Source organism: Thalassophryne amazonica, chromosome 13, assembly GCF_902500255.1.
Source record: "Thalassophryne amazonica chromosome 13, fThaAma1.1, whole genome shotgun sequence".
NCBI lineage: Eukaryota > Metazoa > Chordata > Actinopteri > Batrachoidiformes > Batrachoididae > Thalassophryne > Thalassophryne amazonica.
The window spans coordinates 41,952,205-41,971,625 of NC_047115.1; the positions used below are offsets into that span (position 1 = coordinate 41,952,205).

At 41.2% G+C, this 19,421-nt stretch overlaps 1 protein-coding gene across 2 annotated transcripts; it reads left to right on the plus strand.

Annotated features, from left to right (window-relative positions):
- Positions 1 to 3,836: 3,836 nt before the first annotated feature.
- Positions 3,837 to 12,530, plus strand: prdm8 (PR domain containing 8). 2 transcript variants are annotated; one of them, XM_034185535.1, is made up of 4 exons: positions 3,837 to 3,876; positions 8,480 to 8,699; positions 8,818 to 9,046; positions 10,402 to 12,530. In XM_034185535.1, exons 2-4 carry the CDS (start codon positions 8,487 to 8,489, stop codon positions 11,481 to 11,483), a joined length of 1,524 nt encoding a protein of 507 aa, XP_034041426.1. In that variant the 5' UTR covers positions 3,837 to 3,876; positions 8,480 to 8,486; the 3' UTR covers positions 11,484 to 12,530. The 2 variants fall into 2 exon arrangements, with proteins under 2 accessions (XP_034041426.1, XP_034041425.1); XM_034185534.1 differs by lacking the exon at positions 3,837 to 3,876 and adding an exon at positions 7,677 to 7,850.
- Positions 12,531 to 19,421: the final 6,891 nt, after the last annotated feature.

Genomic DNA, 19,421 nt, shown 5'->3' on the forward strand with positions numbered 1-19,421 from the left:
TTTTTTTCAAAAACTATATGGATTTCATTCATATGTTTTTACGTCAGACATGCTTGAACCCTCGTGCGCATGCGTGAGTTTTTCCACGCCTGTCGGTGACGTCATTCACCTGTGAGCACTCCTTGTGGAAGGAGTCATCCAGCCCCTCGTCAGAATTCCTTTGTCTGAGAAGTCGCTGAGAGACTGGCGCTTTGTTTGATCAAAATTTTTTCTAAACCTGTTAGACACATCGAAGTGGACACGGTTCGAAAAATTAAGCTGGTTTTCAGTGAAAATTTTAACGGCTGATGAGAGATTTTGAGGTGATTCTGTCGCTTTAAGGACTTCCCACAGTGCAAGACGTCGCGCAGCGCTCTCAGGCGGCGTCGTCAGCCTGTTCAAGCTGAAAACCTCCACATTTCAGGTTCTATTGATCCAGGACGTCGTGAGAGAACAGAGAAGTTTCAGAAGAAGTCGGTTTCAGCATTTTATCCGGATATTCCACTGTTAAAGGAGATTTTTTTAATGAAAGATGTGCGGACGGGTCCGCGCGTCGGGACGCAGCCGCCGCGACGCTCCGCCACAGGAAAAACACCTCTGTTGGAAGCCTTAAGGACAAATTGGAACATGTCCTGCTGTTAAACAATTTCTCATATACTCACTCCACTGAAAGCCATCAAAAGCCGCCTGGATTTTACAAATGGTTATCAACACGGAGGTGTTTTTCCTGTGCCGCCGCACCGCGTCGGCTGTGTCCCGACGCGCGGACCCGTCCGCACGTCTTTCATTAAAAAAATCTCCTTTAACAGTGGAATATCCGGATAAAATGCTGAAACCGACTTCTTCTGAAACTTCTCTGTTCTCTCACGACGTCCTGGATCAATAGAGCCTGAAATGTGGAGGTTTTCAGCTTGAACAGGCTGACGACAGCGGCTGAGAGCGCTGAGCGACGTCTCGCACCGTGGGAAGTCCTTAAAGCGACAGAATCACCTCAAAATCTCTCATCAGCCGTTAAAATTTTCACTGAAACCAGCCTTAATTTTTCGAACCGTGTCCACTTCGATGTGTCTACAGGTTAGAAAAATTTTGATCAAACAACACGCCAGTCTCTCAGCACTTCTCAGGACAAAGGAATTCCGACGAGGGGCTGGCGCTCCTCCACAAGGAGTGCTCACAGGCGAATGACGTCACCGACAGGCGTGGAAAAACTCACGCATGCGCAGAGGGTTTCAAGCATGTCTGACGTAAAAACATATGAATGAAATCCATATAGTTTTTGAAAAAAAAATAAAAAGGACCGTACTTATTGACAGCCCTCGTATGTTTTTAGCAGACATGCTTGAACCCTCGTGCGCATGCGTGAGTTTTTCCACGCCGTCGATGACATCATTCGCCTGTGAGCACGCTTGGGGAATGAGTGGTCCCACCCCCTCGTTGGATTTTCATTGTCTGGAAATGGGACTTTTTTTCCAGTCAGAATTTTTTCAGAAGCTGCTTAGAAACTGGCACCTGGAAACCTTCGAAAAATTTATCTGGCTTTCGGTGAAAATTTTACGGGCTTCACAGAGAATAACGTCTGTTACTACAGCTTTAAGGACCCCTTTAAGGACGCTCAGCACACCGCGCTCCGAGCTGCGACGACGCGGCACAAGCCACCGGACCTTTCTAAACGGTGGCTCTGTGGATACGAGGACCCGTCGTGTGCTCTTTCTCTGGTTATCACAAGAGCTGGACATCAGCCATTTTCCGGCAGATTTCACTTTTAACAAGAGATTTTTGTCATGGAAAGCCGCGCGGAGGCTTCGCGCGTCACGACCGATTCGCTTTGGAAGCGAGACAAAGGAACCCCCTCCGTTTCGGCATGTCAGAGGACAAGTTTGGACATGTCTATCTCGGCTTTCAATGCTACCAGTCCAGTAAGTATCAGTGAAATTGTGGAGAGCTCTGTGCATTTCCTTTGAAGTATTGCACTACCATTGCTGACTCTTGGACAGGTGAATAGAGGTGGATCAAGTAAATTTAACATTAATATACTCCAGCAGGAAAATAACACTTGTGAACACCTCTCACCGTGTTCATCTGACTGCACAAACTGCAAGTCATATAATTTCAAAAATGGAATTGAGTTCATTTTACCTAGCCACAGGTAAGCACACAATTGTACAACCCCAATTCCAGTGAAGATGGAATGTTGTGTAAAATGTAAATAAAAACAGAATACAAAGATTTGCAAATCCTCTTCAACCTATATTCAATTGAATACAACCACAAAGACAAGATATTTAATGTTCAGACTGATAAACTTTATTGTTTTGTGCAAATATTTGCTCATTTGAAATGGATGCCTGAAACATGTTTCAAAAAAGCCGGGACAGTGGCATGTTTACCACTGTTTACATCACCTTTCCTTCTAACAACACTCAATAAGTGTTTGGGAACTGAGGACACTCATTGTTGAAGCTTTGTAGGTGGAATTCTTTCTCATTCTTGCTTGATGTACGACTTTATTTTTTTCAACAGTCCGGGTCTCTGTGTCATATTTTGCCTCCATAATGCGCCACACATTTTCAATGGGTGGACAGATCTGGACTGCAGGCAGGCCAGTCTAGCACTTGCACTCTTTTACTATGAAGCCACGCTGTTGTAACACGTGCAGAATGTGGTTTGGCGTTGTCTTGCTGAAATAAGCAGGGACGTCCCTGAAAAAAGATGTTGCTTGGATGGCAGCATGTGTTGCTCCAAAACCTGGATGCACCTTTCAGCATTGATGGTGCCATCACAGATGTGTAAGTTGCCCATGCCATGGGCACTAACACACCCCCATACCATCACAGATGCTGGCTTTTTGAACCTGCGCTGGTAACAATCTGGATGGTCTCTTTCCTGTTTTGTCCAGAGGACACGAGTCCATGATTCCAAAAACAATTTCAAATGTGGACTCATCAGACCACAGCACACTTTTCCACTTTGCATCTGTCCATTTCAAATGAGCTCGGGCCCAGAGAAGGCGGCGGTGTTTCTGGATGTTGTTGATGTATGGCTTTCGCTTTGTATGGTAGAGTTTTAACTGGGTTAACTGACAATGGTTTTCTGAAGTGTTTCTGAGCCCACACGGTAAGATCCTTTACACAATGATGTCGTTTTTTAATGCAGTGCTGCCTGAGGGATCGAAGGTCATGGGCATTCAATGTTGGTTTTCGGCCTTGCCATTTACTTGTAGAAAGTTCTCCAGATTCTCTGACTCTTCTGATTGTATTATGGACTGTAGATGATGGAATCCCTGAATTCCTTGCAACTGAATGTTGAGAAACATTGTTCTAAAACTGTTGGACTATTTTTTTTCACACAGTTGTTCACAAAGTGATGATCCTCACCCCATCTGTGCTTGTGAATGGCTGAGACTTTTGGGGATGCTCCTTTTATACCCAATCATGACACTCACAATTAGTGTCCTCAGTCCCCAAATGCTTACTGAGTGTTGTTAGAAGGAAACATACCACTGTCCCATCTTTTTTGAAACATGTTGCAGGCATCCATTTCAAAATGAGCAAATATTTGCACAAAAACAATAAAGTTTATCAGTTTGAACATTAAATATCTTGTCTTTGTGGTGTATTCAATTGAATATAGGTTGAAGAGGATTTGCAAATCATTGTATTCTGTTTTTATTTACATTTTACACAACATCCCAACTTCATTGGAATTGGGATTGTACTTAAGTGTAATATATAGCCAAATAATCAATAATACCCATGATGGAAGCCAAATATCAGTGGAAAATTGTGCTGTAATTTGCTGAACATCTGTCTGTCTGTCTGTTCCTCTATTCCTCGCAGGTCCTTTGCATGATTACGGCCAAACTTGGAATGTGAACGAGTCTGAAATTACCCTTAAAAGGTTTGTTTTGGCAAAGGCCAAGGTCATTGGGGTCAAAGGTCAAATGTATGTTACTCTGACTTGCACCAGACTTAGCATACAGTACATATGGAGGCTGGCCCAGCAAGGTCAAATTTACCAAAGTCAATCGTTGGGGCAAAGGTCAGTCTGCCCGTCTGTTTCATGGTCTGCTCTAGAGGTGGGTATTGATCCGATACCAAGTAAATACAGGCCCAGTATCGCCGATACAGATACTTTTTCATATTTAAGCTTCATAGATCCAAAGGATCCAAAAGACCTACGATAGAATTTCGCCAAACATTGTACGTGACAACAAAATACTTTATCACATTCAACATTTTTGTTTAAAAAAATTCACAGGTAGAGGGCTGACAAACCACAATACAAGGGTACGCTGCTCCGTGTATCCGTGCTCCGAGTATCAATCTTTTTACACGAGGATCATTCAATATCAATGCCAGCGTTGGTATCGATATTATCGATAATAGGATCGATCCGCCCACCTCTAGTCTGCTCCTCCAAGGTCCTTCTGCTGATTTCTACCAAACATGGTCTATCAATGAAGCCTGACCCTGAAATTACCGTTAAAGAATTCACTTTGGCATAAGTCACAGAATTTAATTTTCAACCCGATTTGGACCAAATGTGGCACATAAGTGGATTGCAGGTGAACCACTTGGGGAAGGCCAAGGTCGCTGGGATCAAATGTCAGACTGCTGTAGTCTTTACTGTGTTCATGCACATGGATGCTTTTACTTAACAAAAGAATATCTTTGGGAAAGCTGTTAACATTTACTCTATACACCAAACATGTTCTACCTGAGCAACAATTCTCATAAAATTGTTAATACTTCACTGTCCACTGAAACAAACGTACATCACTCCACTTGTACTGATTTGGACTGAATTTTTTTTTTTTTTTGTCTGACTGTGGGAATGGACCAGTTGTCCTCCTGGGTGGTTTCCATCCAGGAACCAAGGTGGTTCCGTGATGTTGTGAATGCAGCAAAGATTAGCGTATGCTCCCAGACTTGATTTGACAATATGAGTTTCTGTGAGGTATAATGTAAGTTCTTCCTACTGGAAATATACCAGAATTTTTATTTATAAGGGATTTTAGAGAACTGATTTTTTTTAAAGGACGCATCACCTCATTATCTATGGGGATGTCTTATAAATATATACAGCCAAGGCAGCTGGACAGCCGCTCCCATCAGCTGCCAACCAGAAATCCTAAACACAGTTTCAGTGGCTGTTGGTGGCACTGCTGTCCCTGATGCCACCAAATGGCATAATGCCACTGAGGGGTGTCTAATAATCCAGCAGGTCAAAGGCTTCTTCTAAGCCTGTGACCCAATCCAGCTCAATGCTCTCTCAGGAGCAGAATGCAGACATTTGAAAGCAGCTCTCATGGAGCACCCACTCAGAATGAGTTGCTCCTGGCTTCCTCCTACTTGGATGGATAGATGGATGAGATTTATTGTCATTGTCATTACACGAATGCAACAATAATGAGATTACATCCAAAACTACTTACTACTTCCAAAGTCATCCAAGTTAGGTGAACTGGACACTTCAAACTGACCATAGGTGTGGATGTTTGTCTGTCTATATGTGGCCCTGCAATGGCGTCCTGTCCAGGGGTGTACCTTGCCTCTTGCCTTATGACTGCTGGGATAGGCTCCAGCACCCCCCCCCTCCCTTGAGTGGCGTAAGCGGGTATAGAAAATGAAAGAATGAGAGCACCTCAAATCGCTTGGAATTCACGGACCTGGCAACAGCACTAATGACTCATTACCACATATGCATAATTCCAGTCTTCCTTCCACATCTTTCAATGTGTAATTGGACAGATTATTTCCAAAGACACAGAAAAATAAACATTTGAATGAATCTGAAGTGATGCGCAAGCAAGAATGAATAATATACAGTTGTATGCAAAAGTTTGGGCATCCCTGATAATTTTCATGATTTTCCTTTATCATTGGTTGTCTGGATCAGAAATTTCAGTTAAATATATTATATAGCAGATGAACACACTGATATTTGAGAAGTGAAATGAAGTTTCTAGCATTTACAGAAAGTGTGCAATAATTATTTAAACAAAATTGGGCAGGTGCATAAATTTAGGCACCCTTGTCATTTTATTGATTTGAATACATTTAGCACTAATTATTGGAACACAAAATTGGTTTGGTAAGTTTATTGACCCATGACCTCCTTACACAGGTGAATCCAATCATGAGAAAGGGTATTTAAGGTGGCCATTTGCAAATGTTTCCCTTCTTTGCATCTCTTCTAATGAGTGGCAACATGGGAGCCTCTAAACTCTCAAATGACCTGAAAACAAAGACTGTTCAACATCATGGTTTAGGGGAAGAATACAAAAAGCTATCTCAGAGATTTCAGCTGTCAGTTTCCACTGTGAGGAACATAGTGAGGAAATGGAAGACCACAGGCACAGTACTAGCTAAGGCCCGAAGTGGCAGGCCAAGAAAAATCTCAGATAAACTGAAGCGAAGGATGGTGAGAACAGTCATAGTCAACCCACAGACCTGCTCTAAAGACCTACAACATGATCTTGCTGCAGATAGTGTCTCTGTGCATCGTTCAACTATACAGCGCACTTTGCACAAAGAGATGGTGTATGATGCTGTAATGCAGAGGAAGCCTTTTGGAATAAGGTGCTGTGGACTGATGAAAATAAAATTGAGTTATTTGGACATACAAGGGGCGGTATGCATGGCTGAAAAAGAACACAGCATTCCAAGAAAAACACTTGCTACCTACAGTAAAATTTGGAGGTGGTTCCATCATGCTGTGGAGCTGTGTGGCCAGTGCAGGTACTGGGAATCTTGTTAATGGATTCCAGTTAGAATCAGGAGATTCTTACAATGTAAATGGTAAATGGACTGCATTTATATAGCACTTTTCCATCTGCATCAGATGCTCAAAGTGCTTTACAATGAACAATGTTCATGAATCAGTGACAAAAATTGAAGTTGCACCGGGGCTGGATCTTTCAACAAGACAAAGACCCTAAACACTGCTCTGGAATGGCTATCTCAGTCCCCAGACCAAAATATTATTGAAAATCTGTGGTGTGATTTTAAGCAGGCTGTCCATGCTCAGAAACCAACAAACCTGAGATGTTTTGTAAAGAAGAATGGTCCAAAATACCTTCAGCCAGAAGTATTTAGAGGCTGTTATTAAAGGAGGATCTACTAAATACTGATGTATTTTTTCTGTTGGGGTGCCAAAATTTATGCACCTGCCTAATTTTGTTTAAAGAATTATTGCACACTTTCTGTAAACTCTATAAACTTCATTTCGCTTCTCAAATGTCACTGTGTTTGTCTGCTATATGATATATTTAACTGAAATTGCTGATCCAGATGACCAATGATTTATAAAGGAAAATCATAGAAATCATCAGGTGGTGCCAAAACTTTTACATACAGCTGTATAATTGCTATAATCTCCAATTTAAAAAGGATTGAAATGTTTATCCTGATAAATACGTACTAATAAGGCGTCAGAATGAGTGCACAGACAGTCCGTTTACTAAACGCCAAAAGGCGATGCACGCAAATGTGCGTGCTTGTTTCACATCGCAATCGCGGATTATGTCGAAATTACACAGTAGATTAGGATGACAGAAAACACGGGAATTACAGAAATCTCGCGTCCTTTAAAGGTGACAACTGGTGCGCGTCGGAGAGCTGTGTGCGCGTTTATGATCCGCCACACCAAGGAGACAAGAGAGAGCTTGCCAATCAGTGCGCACACGCCCTGTTTGAGCGCGCACGCGTCTCATATGCTACGCTTCAGTGCGCTCAGAGGGGGATAAGTGGGAGCAGGAGCGCAGGAAGACGGCAGTACTGAGGCACATCCAGCCCAATAAACTTGTCCTTCCTGAGGTCCGCTGCAACCTGCTTCCACGAGGCGCAAAAATCCTCCTCCACATCCAACGGGTGAGTCCACGCGTAACATCCCAGCGCGTTCCTTTTTTCGCTCCCTCCCCATTTCCATTTACCCGTACGCGTGTTTCCCTTTAAAGCGCATTATTTTTTATTTGGCTTTTTGGCATTTTCAGTGTGGCATTATCACCAATCTGATGTTTCACCGGATGCTCTCAAACGTGATTTCAAAAATTATTATTCGATTATTAACAAACGGAAAGCGTGGAAAACCCAAAGGGTTAATAGGGGAAAACGTATTGAAGTTCTCGTGCGCGCACGGGAGGCAGTTGAGTTCCTCGGCAGATGGGGAAACAAAAGGAGAAACCGACGGAAAAACTGAGACAAAGGACATTAGAAATCATGTTGTCTGAACACCGGCTGCTCCCTGTTTTACAGCTGGGAGGCTTAATTTGAGAAGAAAATAAAACTCACAAAATTTTGCGCAAATGAACGTTTTCTTGCGTTTTTGTGAAGGCAAATCGTATGTCAACACCTGTCAAAGCAATTTCATATATATATAGTACCATTTTTTTTTTTAAATCTGAAAACATCTGCCTGAATAAATTGTACTTCAAAGTCTCTGTGTTTTTAATAGATTTGTATAAAGTTTGGATCTCCTTTGTGTTGATCCCTTTGTGCAGTTTAAAGATGGATCACAGTTTCCTGCCTCGGGTCATGTGGACCGGTGATGGTAAACTCCTCCAGCATCCAGCTGACCTCTACACCAGTGTGGTCGTTACGCGCAGCGTCCCCGCAGGAACGTCCTTCGGCCCGTGCGTGTTCCAAAGCACCTTCTATGACACCATTGCGTTCATAGCGCAGAAATCCTGCGACAAAAGAGCGAAACCCTACGTTTTCAGGGTGAGTTGTGCAATAAAATAACCAACCCTTGCAAGAAACACCACCATTTATATTCACGAATAACGAGTTATGGAAATTTTACGCACATTTAAAACGCTGATGGATAAATGCCCAACAGGTGGACCCCGAGGTTATGCGTAATTCTGCACTTGTGCTGTCTTGGCTACGGCTCGTCCAAGCAGCGCACAATAGAGAGGAGCAGAACACAGAAGCCTTTGTGAAAGCGGGTCAGCTGTACGTACGCACCACCAGGGACATCCATCAGGACGAAGAGCTGCTGGTGTGGTACGACCAGGAGCTGTCTCACCTTTTGGGCTTCACAGAAATAACCAGAGGGCGGACTGAAGGTGAGACATCACTCTTATTTAAGGAAAAGTCAGATTTATCTTCAGTGGACAGCATGCAATCCAAATAACATCCGCATTTTCAGTGAGAATTCGACAAATAATATTCATGCATGCTTCCATCAATGCATTCTTCCATGCATCCATCCATCTATTCATGCACTTTAGGCAAAAATGGCCTTTGTGCAATACATTTTATTACTTTATATATTTAATATTTATTTGCATAAAGACCAAGCAGCAGCAGGGTGGCCAAGGGGTCAGCACACTTGCTTCTAAAACAAAAGGTTACTGGTTATAGACAACCCAATGCCCATTTTCCATGTAATTTGGAATAACTTGTGCCAAATTAACATACCCATAGTGGATCTGCTGTGGTGACCCTGAGTAAAAAGGGAGAAGCCAAATAAATTACTTACTTTCCATTCTGGGATAAAGTGGATGGATACATGTGTCTACTGCACTGTAAGAAAAAACAAAACCAGAAAATTCTGTTGTTTTGAAGAGAAAAAACCTTGCAGTTTTGGTTGCCAGTAAATTCTGTAGAAAATACAGTCTAAAAAAGCCAATGCCATGAAAGAAAATACTTTAACTTTTGCAGTGTAAAACCGTCGTATAAATAAATAAGTAAATAAAAGGAGAATGTGTCCTTGAACTAAGGATAGTCAATTCAGTCTATTCATATAGTCCCAAATCACAACAAAGCTGCCTTAAGGGGCTTCCTACAGGTAAGATCTAACCCTTACCAACCCATATTCTGTTTAGGAAGGAAGCACACTAAGTAAGTCAGTATTTTGTCACATGTTGTAAATTAATCTAAAAAATGTAATGAAATGGAGAATCCGTTTTATCCTACCTGCTCAATTCTAAACAGACATAGTTTTTTCAGAACTCCTGATATTAACATACTTTGTACAAATACGGTAACATGGTAATGTGATATACAACTCATTATATTTTCAGAGTAGTTCCTATTGTGTGACAGTGCAAGCAGTAAGCCTGCTTCTCTCCTAAACAAAATATCCTTTTCAAGGATGCTTGAGCCCCATTCTCCTTATCAATTTGGATCAGTGTAGAAAAGCAAGATCGTGTGTGTGTGTGTGTGTGTGTGTGTGTGTATGTGAACAGCTTTATACCATACAAGTTGTTCTTTTAAAGGTATCTACTTATTTTGACTGTATTTGTTTTACAGAAATATTGTTGCAACTGCAGCTACGGTTTTTTAAACCATAAAAACCTTTTTAAAAAAAGTCTGTGTAAAGATCGATATATTTTTGCACAAAAAGAGCATTTTCTTTATAATATTTGCATGATTACAAATATATAACCCAGATTTCAATGATTTATGTCTTTTGCAGAGCTCAGATGTGACAGATGTAACCAGAACTTCAACAACGAGTATCCTTTCTTGGCGCACTGCCGATTCCTGTGCGTCCAGGTAAAGCACGACACCTGGCGACGGGAGATTTACGACCACAAACACGTGGAACAGAAGAAACCCCATCGAGTGACGGATTTCCACAACATCGCCAGAGATCTAGAGCACAGAAAATCTGGGAGCAACGAGGACGCTGAGGTTTCCCCAAAGAAAAAAAAGCAAGAAGACTCGCTTTATCCCAAAGGCAGGAAAAATGTTCTGCTTGAAAAAACTAATATTTCCGATAATATTACACAGCTGAGCAGGGGCTACGAGCACGCTGCTGTGGACACGCCTGCCTCTGCGGTTAAAATAAAAGCTGATATCATGAAATCGGACCATTTGGGGTGTAAACTTGGCGCTTTTGTTGAAACGGGAGAGACCAAAGGGACTTTTACGCACGACGGGGAGATGGAGGTGGCGGCAAGACAGAGCTCCGGCGTGCTCTCAGCCAGCAGCAGCGCTTTTTCTCTGGTCCTGTCCAACCGTCAGTGTGAACTTAAAAGCGCTTTCTGCAAACCGACTAAAACAACTTCTCCCAATGAGGCGCCGACACATCTGAGCGGCGCGACGACAGCGCCCTCTAGCCGCCTCGACAAAATGACAGACGTGTTCAGCCCCGGTACTATTATGGGATACAATCTGATGGCTTCCACCATTCCGGGCGGTGACGTGCAGACTGCGCCCACCCCGGTGACACTCAGCGCTCCTTTCCATTACGCACCGGAGCACTGGTCCAGGCACATGGGCGCACAGCTGCAGAGCGCCTCCTCCTCGCTCACCATCCTGCCGCCGACTTTCACTTCGTTCGGTGTATCGGTGCAGAACTGGTGCGCCAAATGCAATCTGTCCTTCCGCATGACCTCCGACCTCGTCTTCCACATGCGCTCACATCACAAGAAGGAGTTCGCGGCGGAGGCGCAGGTGAGGAGGCGCAGAGAGGAGAAGCTCACCTGCCCGATCTGCCACGAATATTTCCGAGAGCGACACCACCTGTCCAGACACATGACCTCTCACAACTGAGGACAAAAACTTATTTATTTTTAAACGAAAAAGCTTGTATTTAAGAACATATGATGTTTCCAGGCTGAGACTTTGGTTTATGAATGTAGCTGTAATTGCAACACACACACACACACACACACACACACACACACACACACACACACACACACACTTTTTAAAACATAATTTGTGCCTTATATATTGTGATCAGGCTGGAACATCTTGAGGACGACTAAGGATTGTGATGGCGCATCATAATTATCATTTTATCTCTGCTTTCATTCCAAAAACTAAAATAATCTAAATGAAGCAAGAGTTTCTTTTTTTTTTTTCAACTTTATGTCCGACGTGTCATTTTTGTTTCCTCCTGTAGGCGGCAACAGAGACTACTTTTTAACTCCAAAATGGTTCGAAATCTTTAACAGTACCATATGACCTTTAAATATTTAGAGGGAAAATGCAGCTGCCATGTTTGAAACAATAATTCCACTCAACATTTGAGCAAAGTGATGGAGAAAATGAGCTGCAGACGGGATGATGAAAGGTAGAGGCAGTGATCCACAGGTCTCTCAAAAATAAATCAGCTCTTTTTAAAGGTTTCACAGTCCTGCTGTGAATGTTCGATTTCTTTTTGCTCCACAGCCAGCAGCTCGGGCTCAGATGGAGCTGCAGTAAATAGATGTCTCTGTTGCAGGTAAATGAGGCGGTGCAGGCACAAAGTGCATGGGAAAGTCAAGCCTCAACCCTACATCAAAGTTCAGACTCTGTGGTGTTAAAAAACCACCCAAACTACAGTTTAAACACGTTACTTTCATCACACTCCAAACTGATTAGACAGAGAGCACATTATTATTATTATTTAAAAGTTGTGCTTAAGTTGACCGTCATTACTCAAACAGTAACACGAAAGTCTTAAGTATCTTATTGTATGTATTTTTGGTGTTTTTGTGAAATTGAATGTGAAATTTATTATTCAAGATAAGATAAGAGACTTTATTTGTCATCGTATCTGGATACAATGAAATTTGTTTGGTACTCCAAGACACTAGCAACAAGAAGTGTGCGCACGTATACACACACACACACACACACACACACACACACACACACACACACACACACACACACACACACACACACACACACACACACACACACACACACACACACACACACACACACACACACACACACACACACACACACACACACACACACACCACACAACACTGAGGACACTAAGAACAAATCACTATCACAACCAAGTGCAGAGAATTGTACTAGGTCACTATACCATGCTTATTTATTTACTATACTGTGTTTTTCTTTTTTTTATGTGTGTGTGTTTGTACCACTGTCTTTGTGAGGATCATCACGGGTAGAGGATCTGTTTAGTGAGGACCATGTTGGATAGTGAGGACATTTAAGTCTCACAAAATTTTTAATAAAAAGGCTTCCAGAGGCTGTAAAAAAATGCTCCCCTCAAAGTGATTCTTCAAAATCTGAGGTGACAACTTGATTTAGAGAGACATCTACACTCTTAAAAAGGAAGTTGAAATTACTTTTAAAAATCTATGCAAATTGTTACATCACTTTTTCTCATTGAGACAGCGGCTCATTTTTTTCTAGAGTGTAGAGTTTAAATGCAGCATCATTTTATTTCTAAGTATAGCAGAAAGGGTGGTCCTCACTCCCAATGGGCATTTTTCCGGACCTCACTTTGGTGCCCCTACAGGAAGGGTGTGTGTGTGTGTGTGTGTGTGTATGTGTGTGTGTGTGTTTGTGTGGTGTTGGGGGTGGGGGTGTGTGATGGAGGCTGTGATCTCTTGGGAAGAAGCTGTTCCTCAATTTGTCGATCTGTGTCTTTATAGTCCTGAATCATTTGTCTGAAGGGAAGAAGACAAGCAGTTTGAGACCTGGGTGGGTGGGTCCTTGATTATATTATTATTATTATTATTATTATTATTGGTGACACTTTACAATAAGGGTATATTAAATAATGGTATCCATGTCAACAAAGCTATTAATTTATACAATATGTAATAAGTGGAGATACTGAACACCATAAATATCTCATTGCTAGACACAGTTAAATCTTAATTCACTTTTATGCTGTTAGTTAATAATTATTAGTAGTTTATTTTTTATTACAATTAATGTTAGGTGACTAAACACATTAGTCACCCCTATGAAGCACCATGAGGTGACATGTTGTGATTTGGTGCTATATAAATTCATTTGTTAATTCTTAAACAACTGTCAGTTAATATATATATATTACTGCATTAAGTAATGACAGTTGTTGTAACCTGTTACCTTATTAATAAATATTATTAATAAAAACAAAATTTTAAAGCATTTTTAAATAAAAGAAAGTAACATTATTCAGATTAAGAAAAACAAGTTCACAGTCCAATTCATGAGTCCATGATGACTATAAGCATGACATAATAATCAATAACAAATTGAGCAACATGGTGTTGTTGCAAAATAGTGGTATATAACAAACAAAAAATAATAAAATCATTTAATTTTGAAGGTTAGTCACACAAACTATTTATTTTCTGTTTTCCTTTAATGCCAAGCCTTCTTCATAATGATACATATCATATTTAAAAGCTAATAATTATTCCTGCATTTTGACCAATTTCGTAAAAAAACTAACACAGACAAGGAAATAAAAAAATGCTACATATTTTAATCATGAGATGTGAAAACTGCAAGCACAACTGAATCAAAAATGTGTTTATGCTAACAGTCATACTGCAACATTATACGTTTACACATTAAAAACTTTTATGTAGCTGAGTAATACATAATTTTGTAGGCTAATTTACACAGTGTGTAATAGTTCCTGTGGGCACGAAGACAGTAAGGACTATGACAACCTGAAGTTTGACCCCATTGATGACTCCCCTTTGGCTGACATTGCCAGGGCAATTCCGGAATCCACCTAAGTGTGTGTGCCACATCTGGTACAAATCAACAAGAGGCCCTTGGCCCCAATGGCTGATATTTTGCTTTTTTAAAATTATTTATTTATTTATTTTTACCTTGCTGAGCAGTTCCAGAACCCACCTCCATATGTATGAAAGGTTTAGTGTAAATTGGAGTGAAACACTTGACCTTTGACTCAATGACCTTGATCCCAATGATCAAGGTCACTGAGTCAATTCACCTTTGGCAAATTTGACTTTGTCTGGGCAGTTCCAGAAATGCACCTCTGTATGTGTACTAAGTTTGGCGCAAATCGGAGTTAACCCCCCCCCCTCAAAACTTAAGTTTTGACCTTTGACCTCAATGATCTTGACCCCCATGATTGACCTTTGGTAAATTTGAATTTGCCTGGCTAATTCCAGAATGCACCTGCATATGTGTATACATAGAGACATACTGTATGTCTGCCAAGTTTTGTGGACCTTAAAGTAAAAAGTCCCTTTGGCTGCTCCCTTGTTTTCACTCGGGGTCACCACAGCAGCTCCATGGTGGATCTGCATGTTGATTTGGCACACGTTTTATGCCAGATGCCCTTCCTGACACATCTCCATGTTACATGGAGAAATGTGGCAGGGGTTGGGCTTAAACTGGGAACCTTCTGCACTGAAACCAAGCACACTAACCTCTTTGACCGCACCACCCCTACCTTTTGTGGACATTAGTGTGCCCCCAATCACAAATTTGACCTTTGAGCCATTCACATTGACCTTTGCCAAAAGAAACCCTTTAAGGGCAATTTGGGGGTCGCCCTTACAGCAATACACAATGTAGAGTTGCATTAAGGTGTTACACTACACGTTTCCCACAGTGCACTGTGTCCTTAGACTGAGCTCTTAGTTTTCTGAAGTCTTAAAGATGTAAGGAAAGAATCGCTTCAGTTTGAACACAGAAAATCCTCTGTTGTCTAATAATGGCTGTATTTCTTTCCTTTAACTGAACAGCCATCATTTGGAAAAACAAATATTGTTCTTGGTTCCCATTTGCCTGCTTTCATTTGGGCTCTTAGACATTTTTGGGCTCTGAACGTGAGCCTAGACTGTGGTGGTTTTCTGACCATTGTAAGTAGTCTCCTGTGACTGTGATTGCGGTTGACGTCGGGTTCACTTTGTAACAGCAATCTGTGGCATGAGACTGTGAAATGTATCAGTCAGGAAATGTGGAAAAAAAAGTGAACCGGAAAACGTCATTACAATTCGGTCTGTCCAACTTTGAAGTAAAACATATATTAATGTGAACATGATTTGTAATAACCCAAATTACAATCATCACTATAATTTAAAGTGAGGGAATGATTGAGGATACATTTGGAGAAAAGTCTGCAGGAGCTGCACATTTCCACTTGTTAAAAAATATGCATGAAGAGTGAAAGCCATTTTAAAACATATTTCTCAGTAATGCTCTCTCTCACACATACATTTTAAGTGTAGCTTGTCATGTGGAGCCATAAACTGCAGATAATCTCTTCAGGTGTGTGTGTGTGTGTGTGTGTGTGTGTGTGTGTGTGTGTGTGTGTGTGTGTGATATGGTTCATCCTGCTGGCTGGTAAACAACAACTCAATTTTCACTGTAACATCCATTTTTTTACTGAATGAATCACATTTTGTCTTACTCTTGAATTCATTTTCATAAAATGCAGAACATTTGTGAAACTTTTTCTAATCATCTATAATAACTTGGATTGGTTAATCTCTCACTTCTGAACTAATTTCTGCCGGTAACGGGTGTGTTTTTCATGCTGTGCCTAAATGGTGTTTTCTCAAAGAGAAAAGCTCAATTTGGCCAGTTATTTCTTTAGGGCCCCTTCACACACATAGGACAAATAACTACAACTCAGGGTGGATCACGGCAGAACAGCTCATATGAGCAAACCATGCAAACATCGAGCCGACGGGCAGGCTTGAACAATGCTGCTGCCACTGTGTCGTGCAAGCGGGAACACAGTGCGAGCAGCTGCAGCATGTGTAACTGCATCGCACAGCTGCTGTGAAAATAAAAAAAATAAAATACATTCCACCCACGGGATTCGAACCTGCAGTTTCGAAAAGCTCTGATTGCCAGTCAGAAACTTTACCACTAAGCTACCATCACTGTCCTGTAAATCCTGTCCTGTACTATCAATCAATCAATCAATCAACTTTTTTCTTGTATAGCGCCAAATCACAACAAACAGTTGCCCCAAGGCGCTCCACATTGCAAGGCAAGGCCATACAATAATTATGAAACACAGTCTACGTCTAAAGCAACATAACCAAGGGATGGTCCAGGGTCACCCGATCCAGCCCTAACTATAAGCCTTAGCGAAAAGGAAAGTTTTAAGCCTAATCTTAAAAGTAGAGAGGGTATCTGTCTCCCTGATCTGAATTGGGAGCTGGTTCCACAGGAGAGGAGCCTGAAAGCTGAAGGCTCTGCCTCCCATTCTACTCTTACAAACCCTAGGAACTACAAGTAAGCCCGCAGTCTGAGAGCGAAGCGCTCTAATGGGGTAATATGGTACTACGAGGTCCCTAAGATAAGATGGGACCTGATTATTCAAAACCTTATAAGTAAGAAGAAGAATTTTAAATTCTATTCTAGCATTAACAGGAAGCCAATGAAGGGAGGCCAACATGGGTGAGATATGCTCTCTCCTGCTAGTCCCCGTCAGTACTCTAGCTGCAGCATTCTGAACCAACTGAAGGCTTTTTAGGGAACTTTTAGGACAACCTGATAATAATGAATTACAATAGTCCAGCCTAGAGGAAATAAATGCATGAATTAGTTTTTCAGCATCACTCTGAGACAAGACCTTTCTGATTTTAGAGATATTGCGTAAATGCAAAAAGGCAGTCCTACATATTTGTTTAATATGCGCTTTGAATGACATATCCTGATCAAAAATAACTCCAAGATTTCTCACAGTATTACTAGAGATCAGGGAAATGCCATCCAGAGTAACGATCTGGTTAGACACCATGCTTCTAAGATTTGTGGGGCCAAGTACAATAACTTCAGTTTTATCTGAGTTTAAAAGCAGGAAATTAGAGGTCATCCATGTCTTTATGTCTGTAAGACAATCCTGCAGTTTAGCTAATTGGTGCGTATCCTCTGGCTTCATGGATAGATAAAGCTGGGTATCATCTGCGTAACAATGAAAATTTAAGCAATACCGTCTAATAATACTGCCCAAGGGAAGCATGTATAAAGTGAATAAAATTGGTCCTAGCACAGAACCTTGTGGAACTCCATAATTAACTTTAGTCTGTGAAGAAGATTCCCCATTTACATGAACAAACTGTAATCTATTAGACAAATATGATTCAAACCACCGCAGCGCAATGCCTTTAATACCTATGACATGCTCTAATCTCTGTAATAAAATTTTATGGTCAACAGTATCAAAAGCAGCACTGAGGTCCAACAGAACAAGCACAGAGATAAGTCCACTGTCCGAAGCCATAAGAAGATCATTTGTAACCTTCACCAATGCTGTTTCTGTACTATGATGAATTCTAAAACCTGACTGAAACTCTTCAAATAGACCATTCCTCTGCAGGTGATCAGTTAGCTGTCCTACAACTACCCTCTCAAGAATCTTTGAGAGAAAAGGAAGGTTGGAGATTGGCCTATAATTAGCTAAGATAGCTGGGTCAAGGGGCCCTATGTGTGAAGGGGCCCTTAACAGAGCACAACCATTGAGAAATAGACATGACTGCATTTCCATTTTGGAACATACGTATTTCTCAGTCTATCATACACATTTTAAGTGTATCTTGTTATGTGGACCCAAAAAAATACAGATAAGCTCCTCAGGTTAGTGGGATGTGGCTCATTCTGCAGGTCTCTTCACTGCTATGACATAAAGGGGTTTTACCTCACACTTTGGTAATCCAATTCTTGGAATAAGAAATTTTTATTTTTATTTTTTTTTGGTCATACAGCTATGCACAATATCGGTTTAATGTCACAATTAAGACAGATGCAGACGGTGGCTTACTTTTCCAAAAGTGATACCATCAGTGGACTGTAGGCATACGTTTCATTTTTTCCGCATTCCACTCACCATTCAATAGACACAAGCAAAGACATTATTATTATTTAAAGTAATGTATTTTACACTTTGGTAAACAATATAAGGATTTATTTAGATGAATTTATCACTCATTTCTGCTTATGGCATTAAAGCGTTCTTTTGCTGCAAACTGATGTGGTGCTCTGGGTCTGCTTTTGTAAGGTTTAGGAAAACCTACCACAGAGTGATAAATTAATAATTTAAAACAAGTGCCCTCTGTTAAAAGATGCAGAGTATACAAAAAAGTAATGCACAAAAATTCATACATATTTGTGGCGTATCACCTGAGTGAAAAAAGTGAACATTTGTCTGATACTTATTTTTATTGCTATTCTAACCCAAACCCTCAAAGCACATTTCTGAAAGATAAGTGAGAAACGCAAATGGTAAATGAAAAAAATTTCCATATATGTACAAATTGCCATGTATATGAAATTCAAAGTGGCCACAATAAAAGGCCACTCTGAAATGTGCAGTTTTGCTTCATTTGGGAGGTCGGTGGGGTGTCAGAAAACCAGTCAGTATCTGGTGTGACCACCATTTGCCTCACACAGTGCAACACATCTCCTTCACATAGAGTTGATCAGCAGCCAGACACCAATTAATGTGAGCATTTTCCCACTCAAGTCGGTTACGATGATGAACTGCAGTCAAGTCGAGACCCCGATGAGGATGATGACCGTGCAGGTGAGCTTCTCAGTTTCTGACAGTATCTGCAGAAATTCTCTGGTTCTGCAAACCGATTGTTGCAGCAGCTGTCCAGGTAGCTGATCTGAAGATGTTGGAGGTGAACATGCTGGATGTGGAGGTCTTGGACTGGTGTGGTTACACTTGGTCTGCGGTTGTGAGGCCGGTTGGATGTACTGCCAAATTCTCTGAAATGCCTTTGGAGACGGATTATGGTAGAGAAA

Coding starts and splice junctions, on each gene's coding strand:
- prdm8 (XM_034185535.1), top strand. CDS start 8,487: ATGGATCACAGTTTCCTGCCTCGGGTCATGTGGACCGGTGATGGTAAA. Junction 8,700..8,817: donor CGAAACCCTACGTTTTCAGG/GTGAGTTGTGCA, acceptor AATGCCCAACAG/GTGGACCCCGAGGTTATGCG. Junction 9,047..10,401: donor AACCAGAGGGCGGACTGAAG/GTGAGACATCAC, acceptor TGTCTTTTGCAG/AGCTCAGATGTGACAGATGT.